This window comes from Salvelinus sp. IW2-2015, linkage group LG19 (assembly GCF_002910315.2).
Source record: "Salvelinus sp. IW2-2015 linkage group LG19, ASM291031v2, whole genome shotgun sequence".
Taxonomy (NCBI): domain Eukaryota; kingdom Metazoa; phylum Chordata; class Actinopteri; order Salmoniformes; family Salmonidae; genus Salvelinus; species Salvelinus sp. IW2-2015.
Genome location: NC_036859.1, coordinates 26,233,782 through 26,257,780, shown reverse-complemented (window position 1 = coordinate 26,257,780; position 23,999 = coordinate 26,233,782). Strand labels below are relative to the sequence as shown.

General features: G+C 44.3%; 1 protein-coding gene across 2 annotated transcripts in view; it reads left to right on the top strand.

Moving 5' to 3' along the window:
* The window catches only part of LOC111979445 (ephrin type-B receptor 1), a 482,851-nt gene that overhangs the window by 405,153 nt on the left and 53,699 nt on the right, over positions 1–23,999 (top strand). For both annotated transcript variants that reach the window (XM_024009990.2, XM_024009989.2), the window contains exons 7-8: positions 17,412–17,574; positions 21,541–21,649. In XM_024009990.2, the coding sequence (XP_023865758.1) occupies positions 17,412–17,574; positions 21,541–21,649 (272 nt within the window). The remainder of the gene's footprint in view (positions 1–17,411; positions 17,575–21,540; positions 21,650–23,999) is intronic.

Below are 23,999 nucleotides of genomic sequence, written 5' to 3'. Positions count from 1 at the left end.
GCAATCGAAACCACACTGCACACTGCCCTAACCCATCTGGACAAGAGGAATACCTATGTGAGAATGTTGTTAATCGACTACAGCTCAGCATTTAACACCATAGTACCCTCCAAACTCGTCATCAAGCTCGAGACCCTGGGTCTCGACCCCGCCCTGTGCAACTGGGTCCTGGACTTCCTGACGTGCCGCGCCCAGGTGGTGAGGGTAGGTAACAACATCTCCACCCCGCTGATCCTCAACACTGGGGCTCCACAAGGGTGCGTTCTCAGCCCTCTCCTGTAATCCCTGTTAACCCATGACTGCGTGGCCATGCACGCCTCCAACTCAATCATCAAGTTTSCAGACGACACTACAGGGGTAGGCTTGATTACCAAMAACGACGAGACGGCCTACAGGGAGGAGGTGAGAGCCCTCGGAGTGTGGTGTCAGGAAAATAACCTCACACTCAACGTCAACAAAACAAAGGAGATGATCGTGGACTTCAGGAAACATCAGAGGGAGCACCCCCCTATCCACATCGGCGGGACAGTGGTGGAGAGGGTAGAAAGTTTTAAGTTCCTCGGCGTACACATCACGAACAAACTGAAATGGTCCACCCACACAGACAGTGTGGTGAAGAAGGCGCAGCAGCGCCTCTTCAACCTCAGGAGGCTGAAGATATTCGGCTTGTCACCAAAAACCCTCACAAACTTTTACAGATGCACAATCGAGAGCATCCTGTCGGGCTGTATCACCGCCTGGTTCGGCAACTGCTCCGCCCATTACCGTAAGGCTCTCCAGAGGGTAGTSAGGTCTGCACAACGCATCACCGGGGGAAAACTACCTGCCCTCCAGGACACCTACAGCACCCGATGTCACAGGAAGACCAAAAAGGTTCATCAAGGACAACAACCACCCGAGCCACTGCCTGTTCACCCGAGCCCCGCTATCATCCAGAAGGCGAGGTCAATACAGGTGCATCAAAGCAGGGACCGAGAGACTGAAAAACAGCTTCTATCTCAAGGCCATCAGACTGTTAAACAGCAATCACTAACATTGAGTGGTTGCTGCCAACATACTGACTCAACTCCAGCCACTTTAATATTGGAAAAATTKATGTAATAAATGTATCACTAGCCACTTGAAATAGTGCCACTTCATATAATGTTTACATACCCTACATTACTCATCTCATATGTATATACTGTACTTCTATACCATCTACTGCATCTTGCCTATGCCGTTCTATACCATCACTCATTCATATATTTTTTTATGTACATATTCTTATTCATTCCTTTACACTTGTGTGTATAAGGTAGTTGTTGTGAAATTGTTAGGTTAGATTACTCGTTGGATATTACTGCATTGTCGGAACTAGAAGCACAAGCATTTCGCTACACTCGCATTAACATCTGCTAAGCATGTGTATGTGACAAATACAATTGGATTTCATTTGATTTGGTCGGCTGGTTGGAAGGTTGGATGGCTTGTTGGTGGGTTGGTCTTGTGGTTATTTCCTTGGTTGATAGGTTNTTATGTCTAAAGGACCACATCAGCACTTTACGAATGTACAGAAGTTTGTGTTATAGAGAGACTTCTAAGCCGTTCAGAGGGTACAAAGTGGAGTAAGATTGACGGAATTGAGTTACAACGTTAAACACCAAATAATGCATGCAGTAACGAAAGTCGTTAAAGTTGCTTTCTGGTTTTTTTCTGTTCTGTTTTCTCTCTTTCTCTCTATCTCTCCCTTTCTCTCTATGTCTCTCTCTATATCTCTCTGTTTCTCTCTGTCTCTCTGTCTCTCTTTCTCTCTCTGTCTCTCTCTTTCTGTCTCTCGCTCTCTCTATTTCTCTCTTTCTCTCTCTGTCTATCTCTTTCTCTCTTTCTCTCTCTCTATCTGTCTCTCTCTCTGTCTTTCTCTGTCTTTCTCTTTCAGTCTCTCTCTCTCTATCTGTCTCTCTCTCTGTCTCTCTCAATTCAATTTTAATTCAATTTAAGGGGTTTATTGGAATGGGAAACATATCTTTACATTGCCATAGCAAGTGAAATAGATAATAAACACACGTTAAATAAACAATAACAAATTAACAGTAAACATTACACTCACAAAAATTCCAAAATAATAATGACATGGGTTAGTTGGCTGGTTGGTGGGTTAGTCAGCTGGTTGGTCGGCTCATTGGTGGTTGATTGGCTGGTTGTTGGGTTGGTGTGCTGGTTGGTTGGTTGGTGGGTGGGTTGGTTGGTTGGTCGGCTGGTTGGTTGGTGGGTGGGTTGGTCAACTGGTTGGTTGGTCGATAGGTTGGTGGGTTAGTCGACTGGTTGAGGGGTTGCTCGGCTGGTTGGTAGTTGGGTTGGTCAGCTGGTTGGTGTGTTAGTCGRCTGATGCTGGGTAGTCGACTGGTTGGTGGGTTGATCAACTGGTTGGTTGGTTTGTTGATAGGTTGGTGTGTTGGTCGCCTGGTTGATGGGTTGGTTGTCTGGTTGGTGGGTTGGTCGCCTGGTTGGTGGGTTGGTCGGCTGGTTGGTGGGTTGGATGGGTGGTTGGTGGGTTAGTTGGTCGGCTATTTTGTTCCTTGTTTGGTGCCTTTGTCGGCTGGTTGGTGGGTTATTTGGCTGGTGTTGGGTTGGTCGGCTCGTTGGTGGTTGATTGGATGGTTGGTGGGTTGGTTTGCTGGTTGGTCGGCTGGTTGGTGGGTGGGTCGTCTGGTTGGTGGGTTGGTGGGTTGGATGGCTGGTTGCTTGGTTTGTCAACTGGTTGGTTCCTTGGTTGATAGGTTGGTGGGTTACTCGGGCTGGTTGGTGGGTTAGTCAGCTGGTTGGTGGGTTGGTCAGCTCATTGGTGGTTGATTGGCTGGTTGGTTTGCTGGTTGGTCGGCTGGTTGTGGGTGGGTTAGTTGGTTGGCTAGTTGGTGGGTGGGTTGGTCAGCTTGTTGGATGGCTGGTTGGTGGGTTGGCCAACTGGTTGGTTCCTTGGTTGATAGGTTGGTGGGTATTCGAGTGGTTGGTGGGTGAGTCGGCTGGTTGGTGGGTTGGTCGGCTCGTTGGTGGTTGATTGGCTGGTGGTGGGTTGGTTTGCTGGTTGTTCGGCTGATGGTGGGTGGGTCGTCTGGTTGGTGGGTTGGTCACCTAGTTGGTGGGTTGGTTGGCTGGTTGGTGGTGGTGGGTTGGATGGCTGGTTGGTGGGTTGGTCAACTGGTTGGTTCCTTGGTTGATAGTTTGGTGGGTTAGTCGGCTGGTTGGTGGGTTAGTCGGCTGGTTGGTGGGTTAGTTGGCTGGTTGGTGGGTTAGTCAGCTGGTTGGTGGGTGGTCGGCTCATTGGTGGTTGATTGGCTGGTTGGTTGGTTTGCTGGTTGGTCGGCTGGTTAGTGGGTAGGTTAGTTGGTTGGCTGGTTGGTGGGTGGGTTGGTCGGCTTGTTGGTGGGTTGGTCGGCTGGTGGTGGGTTGGTTAACTGGTTGGTTCCTTGGTTGATATTTTGGTGGGTTATTCGACCGGTTGGTGGGTTAGTCGGCTGGTCGGTGGGTTAGTCAGCTGTTTGGTGGGTTGGTCGGCTCATTGGTGGGCAATTGGCTGGTTGGTTGGTTTGCTGGTTTGTCGGCTGTTTGGTTGGTGGGTTGGTTGGCTGGCTGGCTGGTGTTGATAAACTGGTTGGTTGTTTGGTCGACAAGTTGGTGGGTTGGTTAGTTGGCTGGTTGGTGGGTTGGTTAACTGGTTGGTCGGCTGGTTGGTGGGTGGGTTGGTCAACTGGTTGGTGGGTTGGTCGATAGGATGGTGGGTTGGTCGGCTGGGTGGTGGGTTAGTCGGTTGGTTTGTTAGTTGGCTGGTTGGTGGGTTGGTTGGTTAGCTGGTTGGTGGGTTGGTGGTATTTCACCCAATAGATATGGGAGTTTATCAAATTTGGGTTTGTTTTTGAATTCATTGTGAGTCTGTTATCTGAGGGAAATATGTGTCTCTAATATGGTCATACATTTGGCAGGAGGTTAGGAAGTGCAGCTCAGTTTCCACCTCATTTTGTGGGCAGTGTGGACATAGCCTGTTTTCTCTTGAGCAAGGCTCACTGAGTCTGTACAAAGTCAAAGCTTTCCTTAAGTTTGGGTCAGTCACAGTGGTCAAGTATTCTGCCACTGTGTGCTCTCTGTTTAGGGCCAAATAACATTCTAGTTCGCTCTGTTTTTTTGTAAATTCTTTCCAATGTATGAAGTAATTATCTTTTTGTTTTCTCATGATTTGGTTGGGTCTAATTGTGTTGCTGTCCTGGGGCTCTGTTGGGTCTGTTTGTGCTGTGAAAAGAGCCCGCTAATGATCAAAATCCAGAAAAGAGCTGATAAATTCTACAACCACCTAAAAGGAAGCGATTCCCAAACCGTCCATAACAAAGCCATCACCTACAGAGAGATGAACCTGGAGAAGAGTCCTTTAAGCAAGAAGCATGCTCTGCATGCATTATTTGGTGTTTAACGTTGTAACTCAATTCCGGCAATCTTACTCCACTTTGTACCCTCTGAACRGCTTAGAAGTCTCTCTATAACACAAACTTCTGTACATTCGTAAAGTGCTGATGTGGTCCTTTAGACATAAAAATCTATTTACAGAGGGGTGTCTCGCTGCTGGATCTGTGTCTATAACACTCTCCTCTGCACATGGCCTCTCTCTCTCTTGCTCGCACCGCGGGAAACTTATAGCCTAGATAATGCAGCCATTAAAATCTGGGGTTTCTTATCAAATTTATCAAAATGGCCTTGCCGTCTTGCCATCTCTCCCTTGTCGTCTTTTTGTGTGTCTAAGAACAGGCGATATAAGTATTTTTAGGTTTCACAGTTATGGAGCTGTGGACGATTGTTTCGTAGGACTTTCAAGCTACGCCAGTAGCTTTCATTTTGTCTTCAAGTGCAGRGTAGAGAAGAGTTACAACATAAGTCATTTGCAGTACATCGTCTTCCCACACAGATCTGTTATTTGGTAAATGGGTTGTTTAACTCACTGTAATACAGTATTAATGGAGTGCATAGTTACACTATGTTGTTGGAAGGACACTGAAGTGTTCATTGTATAAGTTAAAAGAGATCTCCATACAGAATTTGAACCCACAACCTCCCGAGTTGTAGTTTTGTAGGTGTTTGTGACCCAAATAGTGTGAGGGGAGAGGAGGGATTGGGAGACAAAAGTACCGTAAGGAGAGGGAGAACTGAAAAGAGGTATCCAGTGCTCTTACCTCTATAGGCTTTCCACCAAACAGACCACTACCCCCTTTCACTCCAGAGTAAGTGTCCTGGAATTGTGTAATTTGGCGAGCAAGTAAAAATGAATGAAAGGTCTATAGAGAAGAAGTGGCATCTCATTTCTTTTCTCCTTCTTTTAGTTTGTTCTCCTAAAGTTTGGTGGGTAGGAGAGCAGGGCGTCCATTACCAGTAGAGTGGAGAGAAGGGTTGCTCTGAACTGGCTCAGCTGGCTCTGGTTACTGAGGTTTGTGTTCAAGAGAACAAAATGTGTGTGTGTGTGTATATGTGTGTATTTTTTATAGAAATACATTTTAGRTCCCCACGAGGATGGAAGAACATAATGTGTGTGTATATTATGTGTGTGTCTGTGTGACTCAGATGTATGTTCTGTGGATTGCAGTAGCATTGCCAAACAGGGAGGAGTCAAAGAACTCCAGAGTTGTCCACCGTAGACCAAACATCACTATTACCCACTGTGCTTTTGCCCACTGTAATTCCCATTGAACTCCAAACACAACTCATGTAAGTCTTTATCATTAATCTATTCTCTCAGTTGGCCTTGAGTGAAACCTCACATTATTATCCCAGCTCAATATGCACACAACCATGTCATGATTTATAATGGGAACTTTAGAAAAGCTGGATTTTGACTCAAATCCCTGGCTCCCTTAGCTGTGTATTTAAACTTTCAGACTTCTTTGTATTTCTTTCTCCTCTCTTTCTCTCTTTCTCATTTTCTCTCTTTCAGCAGCCCTCCCTCTTTTCTCCTCTTGTTCTCATTGGTTTGTGCTACACCCAGCTCTTGTAGGCCCAGGCTGTGTTCTCAGGTGAGCTGTAGTGTAGAGACGTAGAGCTAAATCCACCGAGTGTTAGCAGATGTCAGAAATAAAAGGAGGAAAAACAAACTAAATGAGTGAAGGCGACCCATTGTTGTTCCTCTGAAATCCCCTACCTTTTACGCTTTTCCCCAATCCTGAGAGAGTTGTTCAGAGCTTTGAGCTCCCCCAGTGAGTAATCTGAGTTAGTTGTGTGTGTGTGTGTGTGTGTGTGTGTGTGTGTGTGTGGTGTGTGTTGTGTGTGTGTGTGTGTGTGTGTGTGTGTGTGTGTGTGTGTGTGTGTGTGTGTGTGTGTGTGTGTGTGTGTGTGTGTGTGTGTGTGTGGTGTGTGTGTGTGTGGTGTGTGTGTGTGTGTGTGTGTGTGGTGTGGTGGTGTGGTGTGTGTGTGTGTGTGTGTGTGTGGTGTGCATGCATGTGTCCGTGTGTGTTGAATCTAAAGAATCTAAATCTAAAATATATTTTTTATTTGTTTAACACTTATTTGGTTAATACTTGATTCCATGTGTGTTATTTCATGGTTTTGATGTCTTCACTATTATTCTACAATGTAGAAAATAGTAAAAATAAAGAAAAACCCTTGAATGAGTAGGTGTGTCCAAACCTTTGACTGGTACTGTATAGATATAGAATTTCTAACCATATTATATGGTCTTCTATGTCTCAGAAAGTATTCACACCCCTTGACCTTTTCCACATTTTGTTGTGTTACAGTCTGAATTTAAAATGGATTCAATTTAGATTTTGTGTCCTACACACGATACCTCATAATGTCAAAGTGGAATTATGTTTTTAGACATTTTTACAAATGAATAAAAAATGTAAGCTGCAGTTTCTTGAGTCAATAAGCATTCAACAACTTTGTATTGGAAAGCCTTAATAAGTTCAGGTGTAAAAATATGCTTAACAAGTCAAATAATACATTGCATGGACTCATTCTGTGGGTGTTTAACATGATTTTTGGATGACTACCTCATCTCTGTACCCCATACACACAATTATCTTTTAGGTTCCTCAGTCTATCAGTGAATCAAACAGATTCAACCACAAAGACCAGGGAGGTTTTCCAATGCCTCGCAAAGAAGGGCACCTAGATGGTAGATGTATAAAAATAACAAAGCAGACATTGAATATCCCTTTGAGCATGGTGAAGTTATTAATTACACTTTGCATGGTGTATCAATATACCCAGTCACTACAAAGATACAGGTGTCATTTCTAACTCAGTTGCCGGAGAGGAAGGAAACCGCTCAGGGATTTCACCATGAGGCCAATGGTGACTTTAAAACAGTTACAGAATTTAATGGCTGTGATAGGAGAAAACGGAGGATGGATCAACAACATTGTAGTTACTCCACTATACTGACCTAATTGACAGAGTGAAAAGAAGGAAACCTGTACAGAATACACATATTCAAAAACAAGCATATTTTTGCAATAAGGCACTAAATTAATACTGCAAAAAACATTGCAAAGAAATTAACTTTTTGTCCTGAATGCCCCAAATGTTATGTTTGGGGCAAATCGAACAGGAGTGGAGGCCCGCCTTGTTATTAGTGTTAGTTGAAGGAAATACTGCCTGGTCTAGGTAGCTGTAGCCTTCGGGATACTACAGAGAGCATGCAATGTTCCCTGTCTGTCACTCCTGGCAAGCCTCACCATTGGCTGCCCTCTCATCTGCCCTCCCACATGCCTTCCCTTTTTTATATAGCAAGTTAGGGTGTCTTTTCTAACTTGCATTTGACTGACAGCAGGATAGGGCCAATCACAGTGGGCGGTCTCTCCTGGCAAGACCTTTCATTGGCCGTCCACAAGCTGCTGTCCCTCCACCTGCTACTTCACGTTAAATATAATACCCCTTTGTCTGAGAGCGTGAAAAGGCCACTGCCTGTTGGCTGTTTCTCCAGAGATCGTTCCCCATTGGCCATCTTCCATCTGCCCACCACCTGTCCCCCAGAATTAAGCAGAGGGGGGTGTGATCCTGGGATACCCTGTTTGACTGACAGCGGGAATGGGCCAATCCTAACCGCAGGTGGTCAATGCTCAACCAACCATGGCTGATGAAACTGAAAGTGATGTTCCAATACTCTGTGGTGGCCTGGCTTTCCTTTCCATGAGTTGTCTATGTTTGGACGTTTATCAAATTAGATCACGCCATAATGGAAGTACAATATCACTTTTGCATGGTGTGTGGATAGTAGTAGGCATTGCAGGAACATTAGTGTTGAGGCTAGAAATGTATTTGACTATTTGCCTTCATGGTAAACATTTAAATACCCCCAATATAATTATCCAATGCTATAACACATATAACACAAACTAATATCCTGTTATGAGATTAAACTTTGAGAGGCGTAGCATTTTCCTATTAGCGGACGAGCTAACATTGCTCTTCATCACAGGAGTGAGTGTTCAATAAAGCCTAATGTGATTGGAGAGATCGTTATATGTGGGCCAAATTTCATAGCAGTGTTTACCTCATCTGGCCAATGATGGAGCTTCCTTCATGATCTAATTACACTGATCTGATTGGGTAATGATGTCGGTGTGGGCCGGATATGGGCCTCTGTCTCTATTCTGTTCTATTCTCTTCTCCGCTGTTCCTGTCGCTCTCTACTGAAGAGACTACTATACCTCATCATGGAACACAATCTATAAACATTTCCATATACACTTTAATAAGATATAAGAAAGAGGAGGATGAAAAAGGACAAGTTGCATATCTGAGAAACTGCAGTCAAAGTTACAGAGGCATAAATATCATACCCCCTAAAAAATGCTAATCTTCCCTGTTATAGTAAAAGTGATTGGGTTAGCATGTCTTGGTACAGTATGATATGTGATATTTGTGTATCTGTAACTTTCTCACTCATCATTATTCACAATTCATTCTAATCATGGTAGCATCCACATTAATGTAGAAGTGTTTAGAATTCTATTCTATTCTTATTTACAATAAAAGTGACTCATGACACAATACATTATTTACCATTCATTGTTATTGGGCAGAAAATAATCTGAAACAACCAAAACCAACAGCACTTGCATCCAACAAGTCACAACCTTGATGTAATTATCGCATGCTAGGAATATGGGACCAAATACTACACTTTTCACTACTTTAATACACATATACTGTAAGTGAATGTGTCCCAATACTTTTACTCACCTTACTCACCTAACAGCAAAGGACCTTATGAAGATGCTGCAGGAATAAGAATAAGAATTTGTTTGTACTCACCTAAAATAAATAAGGCCAAAAAAGAATTTGTTCTTAACTGACTTGCCTAGTTAAATAAAGTAAAAAAAATAAAGTTATAATAAATAAAATAAAAATGGGGGGACAGTTGAAGTCAGAAGTTTACATACACCTTAGCCAAATACATTTAAACTCAGTTTTTCACAATTCCTGACATTTAATCCTAGTAAAAATTCCCTGTCTTAGGTCAGTTAGGATCACCACTTTATTTGAACAATGTGAAATGTCAGAATAATAGTAGAGAGAATGATTTAGTGGGTCAGAAGTTTACATACTCTCAATTAGTATTTGGTAGCATTGCCTTTAAATTGTTTAACTTGGGTCAAAAATGTTGGGTAGCCTTCCACAAGCTTCCCACAATAAGAATTTTGGCACATTCCTCCTGACAGAGCTGGTGTAACTGAGTCAGGTTTATAGGCCTCCTTGCTCGCACACACTTTTTCAGTTCTGCCCACAAATGTTCTATGGGATTGAGGTCAGAGCTTTGTGGTGGCCACTCCAATACCTTGACTTTGTTGTCCTTAAGACATTTCGCCACAACTTTGGAAGTATGCTTGGGGTCATTGTCCATTTGGAAGACCTATTTGCGACCAAGCTTTAACTTCCTGACTGATGTCTTGAGATGTTGCTTCAATATATCCACATAATTTTCCTGCCTCATGATGTCATCTATTTTGTGAAGTGCACCAATCCCTCCTGCAGCAAAGCACCTCCACAACATGATGTTGCCACCCCCGTGCTTCACGGTTGGGATGGTGTTCTTCGGCTTGCAAGCCTCCCTTTTTTCCTCCAAACATAACGATGGTCATTATGGCTCAACAGTTCTATTTTTGTTTCATCAGAAAAGAGGACATTTCTCCAAAAAGTATGATCTTTGTCCCCATGTGCAGTTGCAAACCGTAGTCTGGCTTTTTTATGGCGGTTTTGGAGCAGTGGCTTCTTCCTTGCTGAGCGGCCTTTCAGGTTATGTCGATATAGGACTCGTTTTTACTGTGGATATAGATACTTTTGTACCTGTTTCCTCCAGTATCTTCACAAGGTCCTTTGCTGTTGCTCTGGGATTAATTTTCACTTTTCGCACCAAAGTACGTTCATCTCTAGGAGACAGAATGCGTCTCCTACCTGAGCGGTATGACGGCTGTATAGTCCCATGGTGTTTATACTTGCGTACTATTGTTTGCACAGATGAACGTGGTACCTTCAGGCATTTGGAAATTGCTCCCAAGGATGAACCAGACTTGTGGAGGTCTACAATTATCTTTCTGAGGTCTTGGCTGATTTCTTTTGATTTTCCCATGATGTCAAGCAAAGAAGCACTGAGTGTGGAGGTAGGCCTTGAAATACATCCACAGGTACACCTCCAATTTACTCAAATGATGTCAATTAGCCTATCAGAAGCTTCTAAAGCCATGACATTATTTTCTGGAATTTTCCTTACCGTTTAACCTTTCTGAACCACCCATCCCGGATCCGGGATAATTGTCATCAGAAACGCTGACTAGCATAGCCTAGCCTAGCGCCACAGGTATATAATATAATATAATTTCATGAAATCACAAGTGCAATATTGCAAAACACAGCTTAGCCTTTTGTTAATCCATCTGTCGTCTCAGATTTTGAAATTATGCTTTACAGCGAAAGCAATACAAGCGTTTGTGTAAGTTTATCGATCGCTCGACAAAACAATAAGTACACCTAGCATCAGGTAACTTGGTCACGAAAATCAGAAAAGCAATCAAATTAATCGTTTGATCTTCGGATGTTTTCACTCACGAGACTCCCAGTTAGACAACAAATTTTCCTTTTGTTCCATAAAGATATTTTATGATGCGTTATGCCCAGGAATCCACCGGAAAGAGCGCTCGCGACAACGCCGACAAAAATCCCAAATTATATCCATAATGTCCACAGAAACATGTCAAATGTTTTTTATAATCCATCTTCAGGGTGTTTTTCTAATATCTATTCGATAATATATCAACCGGGACAGTTGGCTTTTCACTAGGACAGGGAGGAACAATGGCCGCCGTTCTCTGTTACGCAGAACTCACTCTGAGAGCCCCCACCTATCCACTTACGCAATGTGCCCTTTCACGCTCATTCTTCAAAATAAAAGCCTGAAACTATGTCTAAAGGCTGTTGACACCGTAGGGAAGCCATAGAAAAATAAGTCTGGTTGATATCCCTTTCAATGGGCAATAGGTATGCATAGGAACAGAGAGGTTTCAAAAACTGGGTCACTTCCTGATTGGATTTTCCCCAGGTTTTAGCCTGCAATATTAGTTCTGTTTAACTCACAGACAAATAATTTACAGTTTTGGAAACTTCAGAGTGTTTTCTATCCTAATCTGACACTTATATGCATATTCTAGTTTCGGGGGCTGAGAAATAGGCAGTTTCAAATGGGTACGTTTGTTAGCCAAAAACGAAAATGTCGCCCCCTAGTTTTAAGAAGTTTTAAAGGCACAGTCAACTTAGCGTATGCAAACTTCTGACTCACTAGAATTGTGATACAGTGAATTATAAGTGAAATAATCTATCTGTAAACAATTGTTGGAAAAATGACTTGTGTCATGCACAAAGTAGATGTTCTAACTGACTTGCCAAAACTATAGTTTGTTAACAAGGAATTTGTGGAGTGGTTGAAAAACAAGTTTTAATGACTCCAACCAAAGTGTATGTAAACTTCCGACTTCAACTGTATGTACAAAAAGTGCTGTAATTTCAAATCACATCAAATCCAATTTTATTCGGTCACAAACACTTATTTAGCAGATGTTATTGCGGGTGTAGCGAAATGCTTGTGCTCCTAGCTCCAGCAGTGCAACAATTCACAAAAATACACACAAATTTAAAAGTAAAAAAATGGAATGAAGAAATGTATAAATATTAGAAAGAGCAATGTCAGAGTGGCATTGACTAAGATACAGTTGAATAGAATACAGTATATACTGTACATATTAGATGAGTATAGCAGTATGTTAACATTATTTACAAATTATTAAAGTGACTAGTGTTCCATTATTAAAGTGGCCAGTGATTCCAAGTCTATGTATATAGGGCAGCAGCCTCTAAGGTGCAGGGTTGCGTAGTGGGGTGAAAGCTGGCTGGTGATGGCTATTTAACATGATGGCCTTAAGATAGAAGCTGTTTTTCAGTCTCTCGGTCCCAGCTTTGATGCACCTGTACTGACCTCGCATTCTGGATGATAGCGGGTTGAACAGGCCTTGGCTCGGGTGGTTGATGTCCTTGATGATCTTTTTGGCCTTCCTGTGACATCGGGTGGTGTAGGTGTCCTGGAGGGCAGGTAGTTTCCACCCGGTGATGCGTTGGGCAGACCGCACCACCCTCTGGAGAGCCCTGTGGTTGCGGGTGTTGTGGTTGCCGTACCAGGCGGTGATACAGCCGACAGGATGCTGTCAATTGCATCTATAAAAGTTTGTGAGGGTTTTAGGGACCAAGCCACATTTCTTCAGCTTCCTGAGGTTGAAGAGGCGCTGTTGTGCCTTCTTCACCACACTGTCTGTGTGGGTGGACCATTTCATATCGTCAGTGATGTGTACACCGAGGAACTTGAAGCTTTTCACCTTCTCCACCGGGATAAGGAGAGATTGAATATGTCCGTAAACACTCCAGCCAGCTGGTCTGAGAGGATGCGGCTAGAGATGCCGTCTGGACCGGCAGCCTTGCGAGGGTTAACACGTTTAAATGTCTTACTCTTGTCGGCCAAGGAGAAGAAGAGCCCACAGTCCTTGGTAGTGGGCCGCGTCGGTGGCACTGTATTATCCTCAAAGTGGGCGAAGAAGGTGTTTAGCTTGTCCGGGAGCAAGACGCTGGTGTCTGCAACGTGGCTGGTTTTCCCTTTGTAGTCCGTGATAAACGGTTCACCCGATATGGATGAAAATACATTTAAATTCCAAAGTGCAGGTGTACAGAGCCAAAACAACAACAACATGTGTCACTGTCCTGATACTTTTGGAGCTCACTGTATATCAGCTGCCTGCAGGTGTAGTGTAGTGTAGTGTAGGTGTGCATGCTTATTTTTTGTCTATATTCACTCTGTGACGGTGACGGGACTAGCTAATTACAGTTACCCCCTCCTATTCCCATAGCAGAAGTCAGAACTTCAGGACCAAAGCCTTCTAGCACTAGCAGGCTGGGCCAGGCTGGTTCATTTAAGGTGGTGGACACTGGGTCTACACACCTGCACAGACAGGATACACACAAACATAACACACAGCCACCCCAGTACACAGGCAGGCATACACACACACACACACATGCCTGCATGCACACAGACTGTTAGACGTTCAGGGTCTATAAAGTCTTACTGGATTTAGTTATACAGTTTCGACCATACATTTGTTTAATCCTTTGAACTCCCACTCTGAAATACCCAAACAAACCAAAACAGAAGAAGAAAATGGCACAAAACAATTCTCTGAAAATGGAACTTGGAAGCGTTGCTTTGTTCCATTCTGTGAAAACAAACACATTCTGTAGGTGGAAATAGTCCTCTGTCATAATTAGCAGTCTGCCACTTCAGACACCACACAACTTCCTTTACTAATTAAACTCTCTCTCTCTAAATACTTCTACAGCCAGCAGTAAATACTGCAGGAGGAACAATATTACAATGTGACTCATAGACAAATGGGCCTTAATTCATGAATATTTGTGGCTGTGTGTGTATATGGGTGGTTAGAGCGGTAGTGTGTGTGGGGGTGCGTCTCTGTGTACGTGTCTGTGTGTGCATGCGTGTCTGTGTGTGCATGCGTGCATGTGTGTGCGTGTATGTGAGCGTGTTTAAAGAGTGACTAACTTTAAAAAGCATTGAATCACTTTCAATACAGTCTACTGTATATGGCATCGATATGAGTCAGAAACATTTATTCTAGTCTCAAAATTGACTACAAAATAGAAATTGGATAATTTTGTTCATAAAGTCAGTCTGGTCTAAAATGGAGTTTGGAACATCCCTGCATCACAGCGGGTAAGTGAAGGTTGGGTTTTGATATGTCCATTTGCCCACTGTCGTGTCGTTGGCATCATTAAAGTGAAGACTGTTATTTTATCAAATCAATTCTCTGTAATTATTATTACGTGATTAAACTAATCATGTAAATGTAATTATCTAGGAAGTCCTGGCACCAAGGAAAATCTTCAGATTACAAAGTTATAATTTTCCTAATATAACTCTTCAGATCTTTTAATATCTGATCAATTAGTCTTCTAATTAATGAATTATTCTTTACCTCACGTTAGTCTCATTCCAAACGTCTTAAATTGTTGGTTATCTGCATGAACCCAGCCTTTACTACGAATGTTCCATACATCAATTGTCTTAATCATTTAATTATTAACTAACTAAATAATCACAGAAATGTATAAACAAACAACACAGTAGCTATGGTTACAAGGAAATGATAAGGGAGGTTCCCTAGTGGGCTAAGCCGATATGACGGCTTGGTGGACAAAGGGAAGTGGGTGTGGACTGAAAAGGCAGGAAACAACAAAAGGAGTCACTACACAGTTGATAATTATATTAWTTGAAATGCTGATCCTTTGCACATGAACGCTCACTCATTCGGGAATAATTACAATCAATATATATTTACGACCAGTGTGTTGTTGTGATCTCTGTTGGAATCGTCCATCTGTCTGTTGGAGAGTCAGTTCATCATCGTCTCTCTCTCTGCTTCCCTGAAGATCAGTCTTTCGTGGTTAGGATGGATACTTCAGAGTACCGTTCAGAAATGTTCTCATAGCATAGATGTTTCGGCGGTTGTCGGTCTTCGCATCCCAGGTTGACATAATTTCTAACTGCAGACTAGTAATTAGTATCTAACATTTGCTCTTATTCTGTCGGGATCGATAGTCTCAGAGTTTAACCATTTCCACCCGTGTAGCCATTGCTCCACGTGGTATGGTTAGGAATTCAACAACCATTGTAACCTTAGCGGACACTGAGGTTTTTGTGGTCTGAAGAGGATTTCCTCAGGAGGGGTTTTTATTCGTAACAATAGAAAAGGGCTGTTCCATGACGACAGATCATGTCTTTGCTCACGGGGGCGGGCCAATGACTTAGTTAAACTTTAAAGGGAATAMAATTCTCTTTCATTAAAGGTTTAACATCACTTTACATCATTTCACAAATAGTTTAATCTTTATTCATTCATTTTATACAAGAATTAGATGCAAACCCCATAATTGAGAAATGTACATATTCAGAGATATAGTTATGTGTGTTTTCTGTCCACTCTGAGGTCACCAAATGAAACACACTCGTCATACCCGTCCCTTAAGTGTCCACGGACCATTCCCACCTTCTCACAAGTGGACCTTTTATATCAAATCCTAATTTTGGGGATTAAGGAGTTCGCCATGTGAAATCCTTTGTTCTCTCTATGTGTCTCTTTCTGCATGGCCAGGGGGAGAGAGTCTCCTCCAGGAATTTACGAGATGAGATAACAGAATCTGGATGTAGGAGAGAGAGAGAGAGAGAGAGAGAGAGAGAGAGAGAGAGAGAGGGCAAGCCACTAGCTATACCCAAAAAGGGCCACGTCATGACACCACTAACATGGGGTGAACAGCTGAGGATATTGCTCTCTATACAATATCATAGACAGTGAGGCAAACCTGCTCTGTAGCTCCGACTGTTTACATAACAACTAGTCACACATTTTTTTAAATTGAGAAATACTGCACCACGCACCGTAGTTAGATGTAAAATTGCGCAACTAAAACATCATTGGCAAAAATGTCTAAATGAATTATACATTTCTTGAGTTATCTTAGATTCATTCTGGGGATTATGAGGAAGTGAAATATGCTTCCGCGTCTACAGTGTCTCATGGGGGACAAACGTCATTAACCAAGCTGAATCGGTCAGGAAACACACCTCCAAGACTGAAATCTCATTTTTCTAATGAGCAACAGAAAAACACGTGCTTATCGGCATGTTCAGTGGTTCTTTAACAATACATACTGTCATTCAACTCCAGCATTAAAGTTTCCATCTGTGGTCGTAACAGTTACGTAAGCCTGTCAAGGACAAGCGGATTACAAAGTGACCGTTCTCTCATAGAAAGAGATCAACAGCAACTAGAGAACACTTTGGTGCCATTGTGTTGAATAGGCCCATTAGTGCATCCAAATTGCATATGACTCATCTGAACTTTTCAGGTTTCTATGGTGGAGGAGGCTGTTACACAACACATAAGCTCCCTCTATCAGCTGTTGTTTATTGCTCTAACTAGCAAAGTAATGCCTTTTTGGAATATCAAWCCTTTCTATCCCACTGGGCACACATTGATTTAATCAACGTTGTTTCCACGTCATTTCAATGAAATTACTTTGAACCAATGTGGAATAGACGTTGAATTGATGTCTGTGCCCAGTAGGATCCTTTCTCTCCTCTTATGCCATGTGAGTCACTGTGGATAAGAGTGTCGGATAAACAAAACAATCTAATAAAATGCCAGTGTTACCGCTGTTGTGGCAAAGGCAGCCAACGTTACTAACTGTTGGTTGCTGAATACTTCCGCAGCATAGGGGAGATAATACAACGGTTTCTTTAAATGATAACCGAGGTCCGTATAATGCATCTAGGATCAGGTCCCCCCCCCCCCCCCCCCCATTTACTCTAATTAATTGTGCTCTAGAAGGTCAGACTGATTTTATATCAGCACTCCTACTCTGAGAAGTTTGATAAAGTACCTACGACCCAGATTTCATGGTTAAAGAAACCTCCGCTTTAGACGTATGCTGGTTGACGTTTATTGTCATGAGTCTTGTCCTGGAGGCACAACTGAGTGAACTGACTTCCCCTTAGATAGGCCAGCTGCAAAGTCAAAATTGGCTATATTGTAAAGATTTATTAAAACAAAAATGTGCAGATGTTATGACTTTGTGGCTGTGCCAGCTAGTGACCACTCTGTAGAGCTGCCTCCAGAACAAGATTCATGACGAAGAACGCTAACCTGCGAGACATACTGCCCCTGGTCTCTTCCTCTCTGTCTCCTCCATTATGTCCCGTCCTGGATTATACACATGATCTGCTCTGTCTCTCTGCAACATTCACCTGGTATCTCTCTCTCTCCCCTGTCCTCCTCCAGGACCATGCAGAGATTAATTCCACCATGGTGCGCAGCGAGACCAACACAGCCCGCGTGGAGGGCCTCCGGGCGGGCACGGTCTACGTTGTGCAGGTGCGGGCCAGGACTGTGGCTGGCTTTGGCAAATACAGCGGCAAGATGTGCTTCCAAACCCTCACAGATGGTAAGGACCATGCAATAAGCCAAGGGGGGGAGGGGAGGCGAGGAGAGATGGTGGTGGGGAGCTGTGTGTGTTAGTTTGTGTGTGTGTGAGAGAAAGATAGAGAGGAAGAGAGAGAGTGTGGATAGAGTCCAGGACGGTAGAGGGATTGTGAATGTGACAGTGGAGAGTGTGGATCACTGTCACAACATGTTTGTGAATGTTTCATAATGTATGAGATTGTGTGTCTATATGAGAGTTGAGAATGGTGGTTTTGAGCTTCTCTTCTTGTGTGTAACTGACTGTGCTTGATCCAAACTGCTTAGCTAATTGGTTCTTCATTGAGCCCGTCTGTTGCTGAGCAGCTATCCCAGAATGCTTAGCTGTGATTAGTGGCTGATGTGATTAATTATTTGCCACCGGGGGTTGGATTGTTCAGGGGGGCGCAACACCTGCTACACTGGTGTGTGAGTTTGGGTCCAGGTGTTCGTGTGTGGGCGTACCGTATTTCCTAAACACAGCATACGTCTTCTTTCCTATGCAATATGCTGTCAGATTTACAACACTCCAGTAGAACTTACCCTTTGAGGCACAGATCTAGGATCAGCTTACCATCCCCGATTCCTAACCCTAACTAGGGCTGTCGTGGTGACCGTATTACCACCACACCGGCAGTCACGAGTCATGGTCGCAGTCACATTCCCTCTGACTGTTGGTCACGGTAATCCCAATCCAAAATAGCGCAAATGAATGTACTGATGGGTAGTTTACCAAACTTGCTAAATGCCATGTATTCACTCTCAAAATACCTCATGATTAAATTTGAATAATCTGAATGATGAGGATAAATACTGATGGGAGTTAGAGTTCCCGTTTTTTTATACCTGTTTTGAGAGAGAGAGAGAGAGAGAGAGAGAGAGAGAGAGAGAGAGAGAGAGAGAGAGAGAGAGAGAGAGAGAGAGAGAGGGGGGGGGCGGAGGAGAGAGAGAGAGAGAGAGAGAGAGAGAGAGAGAGAGAGAGAGAGAGAGAGAGAGAGAGAGAGAGAGAGACCAGGGAGGCTCAGAGTACTGGAGGGAGAGACCAGAACCACTGTTATCTTGTGCTAGACTAACTTCTTGTTAGTTATTTATCATCCTTACATAGTACCCATCTTGACTGCATCAAACCGAGAGAAGCTAGCTAACTAGTCCTACAGTTAGCCTACACATAACTCCATTCAGATCATAGCGTAAATAGCAGCCTACCTGTTGGCTTTTGGTCGTTGCAGCCTTACTTTCTCATTTCACTTTTAATTCTGTCATTTTTATTCCATCTTCCATTGATTAGATATCCCCCAACTTTCTTGCTAGACAAGCATAGCAACAATGCAATTGTCTCTGTCTTTCCGCTGGAAAACCTTTTTTTGCGACTCTTTCCAAATCATCTGTATGTTTTGATTTCTAAGACATACAGATTTATAGGCCTATCACAACTAAATAAATGATGGATGAAGCTATATTAAATGGACTTATTCAACTTTTGAAAATGTTCATATTCGAAAGGCGCACTAAAAACCTTTTTTTGCGACTCTTTCCAAATCATCTGTATGTTTTGATTTCTAAGACATACAGATTTATAGGCCTATCACAACTAAATAAATGATGGATGAAGCTATATTAAATGGACTTATTCAACTTTTGAAAATGTTCATATTCGAAAGGCGCACTAAGCATGTTTATGTTTATTAGCGGTCAAGTACTGTGAGACCGGCAATCATTTGCATGACACTTACCATCTGACAAAATGTCATGACCGCCACAGCCCTAACCGTGACCATTGGGGGGTTAAACCCTGAACTGATCTTCTTATCCATGATCCGCATCTAAGAGAAAATCTCCATTTGACATCACAAATACCACACCTCCTCCTAATCTTCCTTCTCTCTATCCCCCACCCCTCCATCCTTCTTTTCCACTGTTCTTCCTTCCCTCCAATAGGAGGCTATTGTATGGTCAAGGTGATTATCAGTCATATAAACAACCTGTTCTGTTATACAGTTACAGTGATGATGATGATGATGATGATGATGATGATGATGATGAGGATCTCCATCATCATCTGTAGTTACCTGTGTAGAGCAGATGTAGCAGCATAGCCCTCTCCTCCCTCTTCCTCACGCTCTGATTAGTATTTACCCAACGCATGCACATACACACGCACACACACCACACACGCCAGACAGCATGAGGACCAGCTGATGGTACATCCTCTGGCTTGCTGCCACAGCACGACATTTATGGAGACAATTAGCACCCGGTGAAGGAGGAACAGAGGGACCCATCACACCCTACATTTCCCTCCCCCATCCCCTATGTCCCTCACCCGCCTCCTCCTCACTCGTACTCCCTGCTTCCCTTCTTAATGTCCCTCACCCCTCTCCCTTCCTTCTGCCTCACATCCCTATTTCATTCCTCCACCCCTCCTCACGCTCCTCTCCCTGCTACAATCCTCTATTTCATCTCCACCCCTCCTCACCCTCCCTCTGCATCACACATCCCTATTTCCATGCCCCACCTCCTCCTGCTCACATCCTTTTCATCCCTCCTCAGCCTCCTCCCTGCCTCCATCCTATTTCCATCTCCCACCGTCCTCAACTCCCTCCCTGCTCCACATCCCTATTTCCATCTCCCACCCCCCCTGCTCAACCCTCCCCTGCCTCCCAATCTATTTGCATCTCCGCCTCCTCACCACGTCTCGCTGCTCCTACATCCCTTTTCACATCACGCCTCACTCCTCACCGCCTTCTATTCATCCAGCATGCCTTCAACCTCTCCTACCTCCCTTATCCAATTCCCTACCCTCGTCCTCACCCTCTGATCACTGATTCCCTCACTAACTCTCTGCTTCTCCATCCTTGTCCTCTCATCCAACCATCCCGTTCTCGTCAACCCTATGTGTCACTCTATAGTGCTGGCTCCCTGTCTCCCCAAGTCCTCTCCTGCACTACCTCTCATCCTAGTTCTCCATCCACTGTCTTACCACTCTGGGCCTCCTCTCTCCTCTCTCTCTCCTACTCCCCTCTGGGACTTCCTCGCCTCTTCCTCTGCCTCTCACAGTTGACAATCCCTCTTTTCTGTTGTCATACATTTTTTACACCAATACCCCAGGTCTTTCGCCCCCACAACCTCAACTGCGCCCAAACTGCCCAACTGACTGCCAACCACCCAACCCCCACAACCGCTCCTAAACCTTTGATTGACAAGGTGCAATGAGGAGGAGATGATTGGCCTTTCATCAGTAAGGTGTGTATGGTTATAGCTTGTCAGTGAGGAGTCCTATTCTCCACAGGCAGGTGTTGATACCTGACTGATTGCAATGTGCTGTTATTTACTGCTAGCTATAGCACTCAGACAGTTGATTTCTGATTCTTCAAGCCAATCACCATTTTCACCTGTCTGAGTTTAGGAGACTGAATACAGCTTCAAAAAGAAATAGCACACTCACCCTTTACAGGGAACAAAATAGTAGGCCTATAATTCAAACTATCAAGTGTGCTATGAATACTAGCTTATTATTTTGTTGATATTTAAGCTACTATATCACCGCTCAAAATACTTCTTCTTTCTTCTCCTTTTTTCACTTGAACCCCATTGCTGTCAGTTTGCCCGCAGCATGCTAAATCTTGCTAAAGGTCATGAGACAGGACTGAGGCAGTTTAGTGTGTCTTTAGAAGTTATTTAGGCTACCCTCTGAACTCGTGATATTCTTCCTCACTTCGTTGCTAACGTTTAGCTGTATTTTTGACTGTCGAAGAGCAGCTTGTGTTTGAACACCCCCAGTAGAAATTCCAAGGTGTTCTTTTGTGTCTGTCAGACTGTGACAGGGAGATTAGGTATGGCAACAGAAACACTGAAATACATTCTCTCACTTTTTATTGATCTTTTTCTTTCTCTCTTTCTCTCTCTCTCTCTCTCTCTCTCACACACACACATTTTCTCTCTGTCTATGTAGATGACTATAAATCAGAGTTGAGGGAGCAGCTTCCTCTGATTGCTGGCTCGGCTGCAGCAGGATTGGTGTTCATCGTCTCTCTAGTGGCCATCTCCATCGTCTGCAGCAGGTACTGTACGGTCAACATGTCCACCATGGCTGTGTTTATGGTCCAACGGGTGTGCCGCACGCACGCACGCACACACCTTACACACCTTACACACACACACACACACACACACACACACACACACACACACAGCTACTCCTCTCCCTGGTCCAGCCTACTCCTCGCCCGGTCAACTACTCCTCTCCCTGGTCCAGCTACTCCTCTGCCTGGTCAGGCTACTCCTCTGCCTGGTCCACTATCCTCTGCCTGGTCCAAACTACTCCTCTCCTGGTCCAACTACTCCTCTGCCGGTCCACCTACTCTCTCCTGGTCCAAAACTCCTCTCCTGGTCCAACTACGTCCTCTGCCTGGTCCAGCTACCCTCTCCTGGTCCAACTACACCTCTCCCTGGTCCAACTACTCCTCTCCTGGTCCAACTACTCCTCTCCTGGTCCAAACTACTCCTCTCCTGGTCAGCTACTCCTCTGCCTGGTCCAGCTACTCCTCTCCCTGGTCCAGCTACCCTCTGCCTGGTCCACTACTCCTCTGCCTGGTCCAGCTACTCCTCTGCCTGGTCCAACTACTCCTCTCCCTGGTCCAGCTACTCCTCTGCCTGGTCCAGCCTACTCTCTGCCTGGTCCATCTACTCCTCTGCCTGTCCACTACTCTTTCTGGTCCAACTACTCTTGCCTGGTCCAACTACTCCTCTCCTGGTCCCAACTACTCCTCTCCCTGGTCAACTACTCATCGCTGGTCCAACTTACTCTCCCTGGTCACAACTACTTCCTCTCCTGGTCCAACTACTCCTCTCCCTGGTCCAACTACTCCTCTCCCTGGTCCAACTACTCTCTCCCTGGTCCAACTAATCTCTGCCTGTCAAACTACTCCCTCCCTGGTCCAACTACTCCTTGCCTGGTCCAAACTATTCCTCTCCCTGTGTCCAACACTCCTCTCCCTGGTCCAACTACTCCCTCTGCCGGTCCACATATTCCTCCTCCCTGTCCAACTACTCCTCCGGCCTGGTCCAACTACTCCTTTGGCCTGGTCCACACACTCCTCTCTGGCCTGCACTCTCTCTCCTGGCCCACTACTCCTCTCCCTGCGTCCAACACTCCTCTCCCTGGTCCCAACTACAATCCTCTCCCTCTGTCCCAACAACTCCTTCTCCTGGTCCGCTACTCCTCTCCCTGTCCAGCACTCCTCTGCTGGTCCAGCTACTCCCCTCTCCTGGTCCAGCTTACTCTCTACCTGGTCCAGCTACTCCTCGCCTGGTCAACTTCTCCGGGAAGCTCTCTCGCCTGGTCCAGCTACTCCTCTGCCTGGTCCAGCTACTCCCTGCCTGGTCCATCTACTCCTCTGCCTGGTCCACTACTACCTCTCCCCTGTCCAACTACTCCTCTGCCTGGTCCAACTACTCCTCTCCCTGGTCCAACTACTCTCTCCCTGGTCCAACTACTCATCTGCCTGGTCCAACTACTCCTCTCCCTGGTCCTAACTACCCTCTCCTGGTCCAACTACTTCCTGCCTGTCCAACTACTCCTCTCCCTGGCCAACTACTCCTTGTGGTCCAACTACTCCTCTTCACCTGGTCCAACTACTGCCTCTGCCTGGTCCAACTACTCCTCTCCCTGGTCCAACTACTCCTCTGCCTGGTCCAACTATTCCTCTCCCTTGTCCAGACATTTTTTCTCTCTCTACACCTCTGTGTGTTCTGTATCCAACACTCAACAAAATCAATCCAAAAGAGTCCCTTTTAACTGTGATGTTCATGTAATTGAAAAGAACTTCAACACGTTGCTATGTCTCCCGATTAGATTGAATCACTGTGGTTGGTCTATTTTAACACAACGTACAGTAAATCAGCTATTTCTCAATGTTTCAATGATCTGTTCATTCAAAAATCGCTTATAAGATGTTACAAATACAGCTTTGAGCTGCTGTTGTTGCAGAAGTAGAGGCTTTATACTATATTTAAGTTTGAAACATTAGGTCTTCATTTCTGGCGTGCTGTGTGCCAGCATTTGTAAAGAAGACAGAAGATCCATCATTTTGTATTGGGTAAGCTTGTATTACAGAAAATGTAAGCATTTAGAAACGTAGAAGTTGTAATCGATAGGACCTTGCAGATAATTGTAAGTGCGGCACAGAGATAGTAGTCATTAAAAATATGTTAAACACTATTTAAAACATTGCACAAAAACAGAAGTGATACATGCAAGGCTGTAAGACAACAACTTGTGAACAAGTCAAGGGTGTGGATACTTCTGAAGGCACTGTAATTTCCTTTTTACTTTGTTTACCTTCTGCCTGGCTATGTGTGTAGGTATGTATGTGAAAAGCCTACAGACCAGGCTCCATTGCCTGCTTGTCT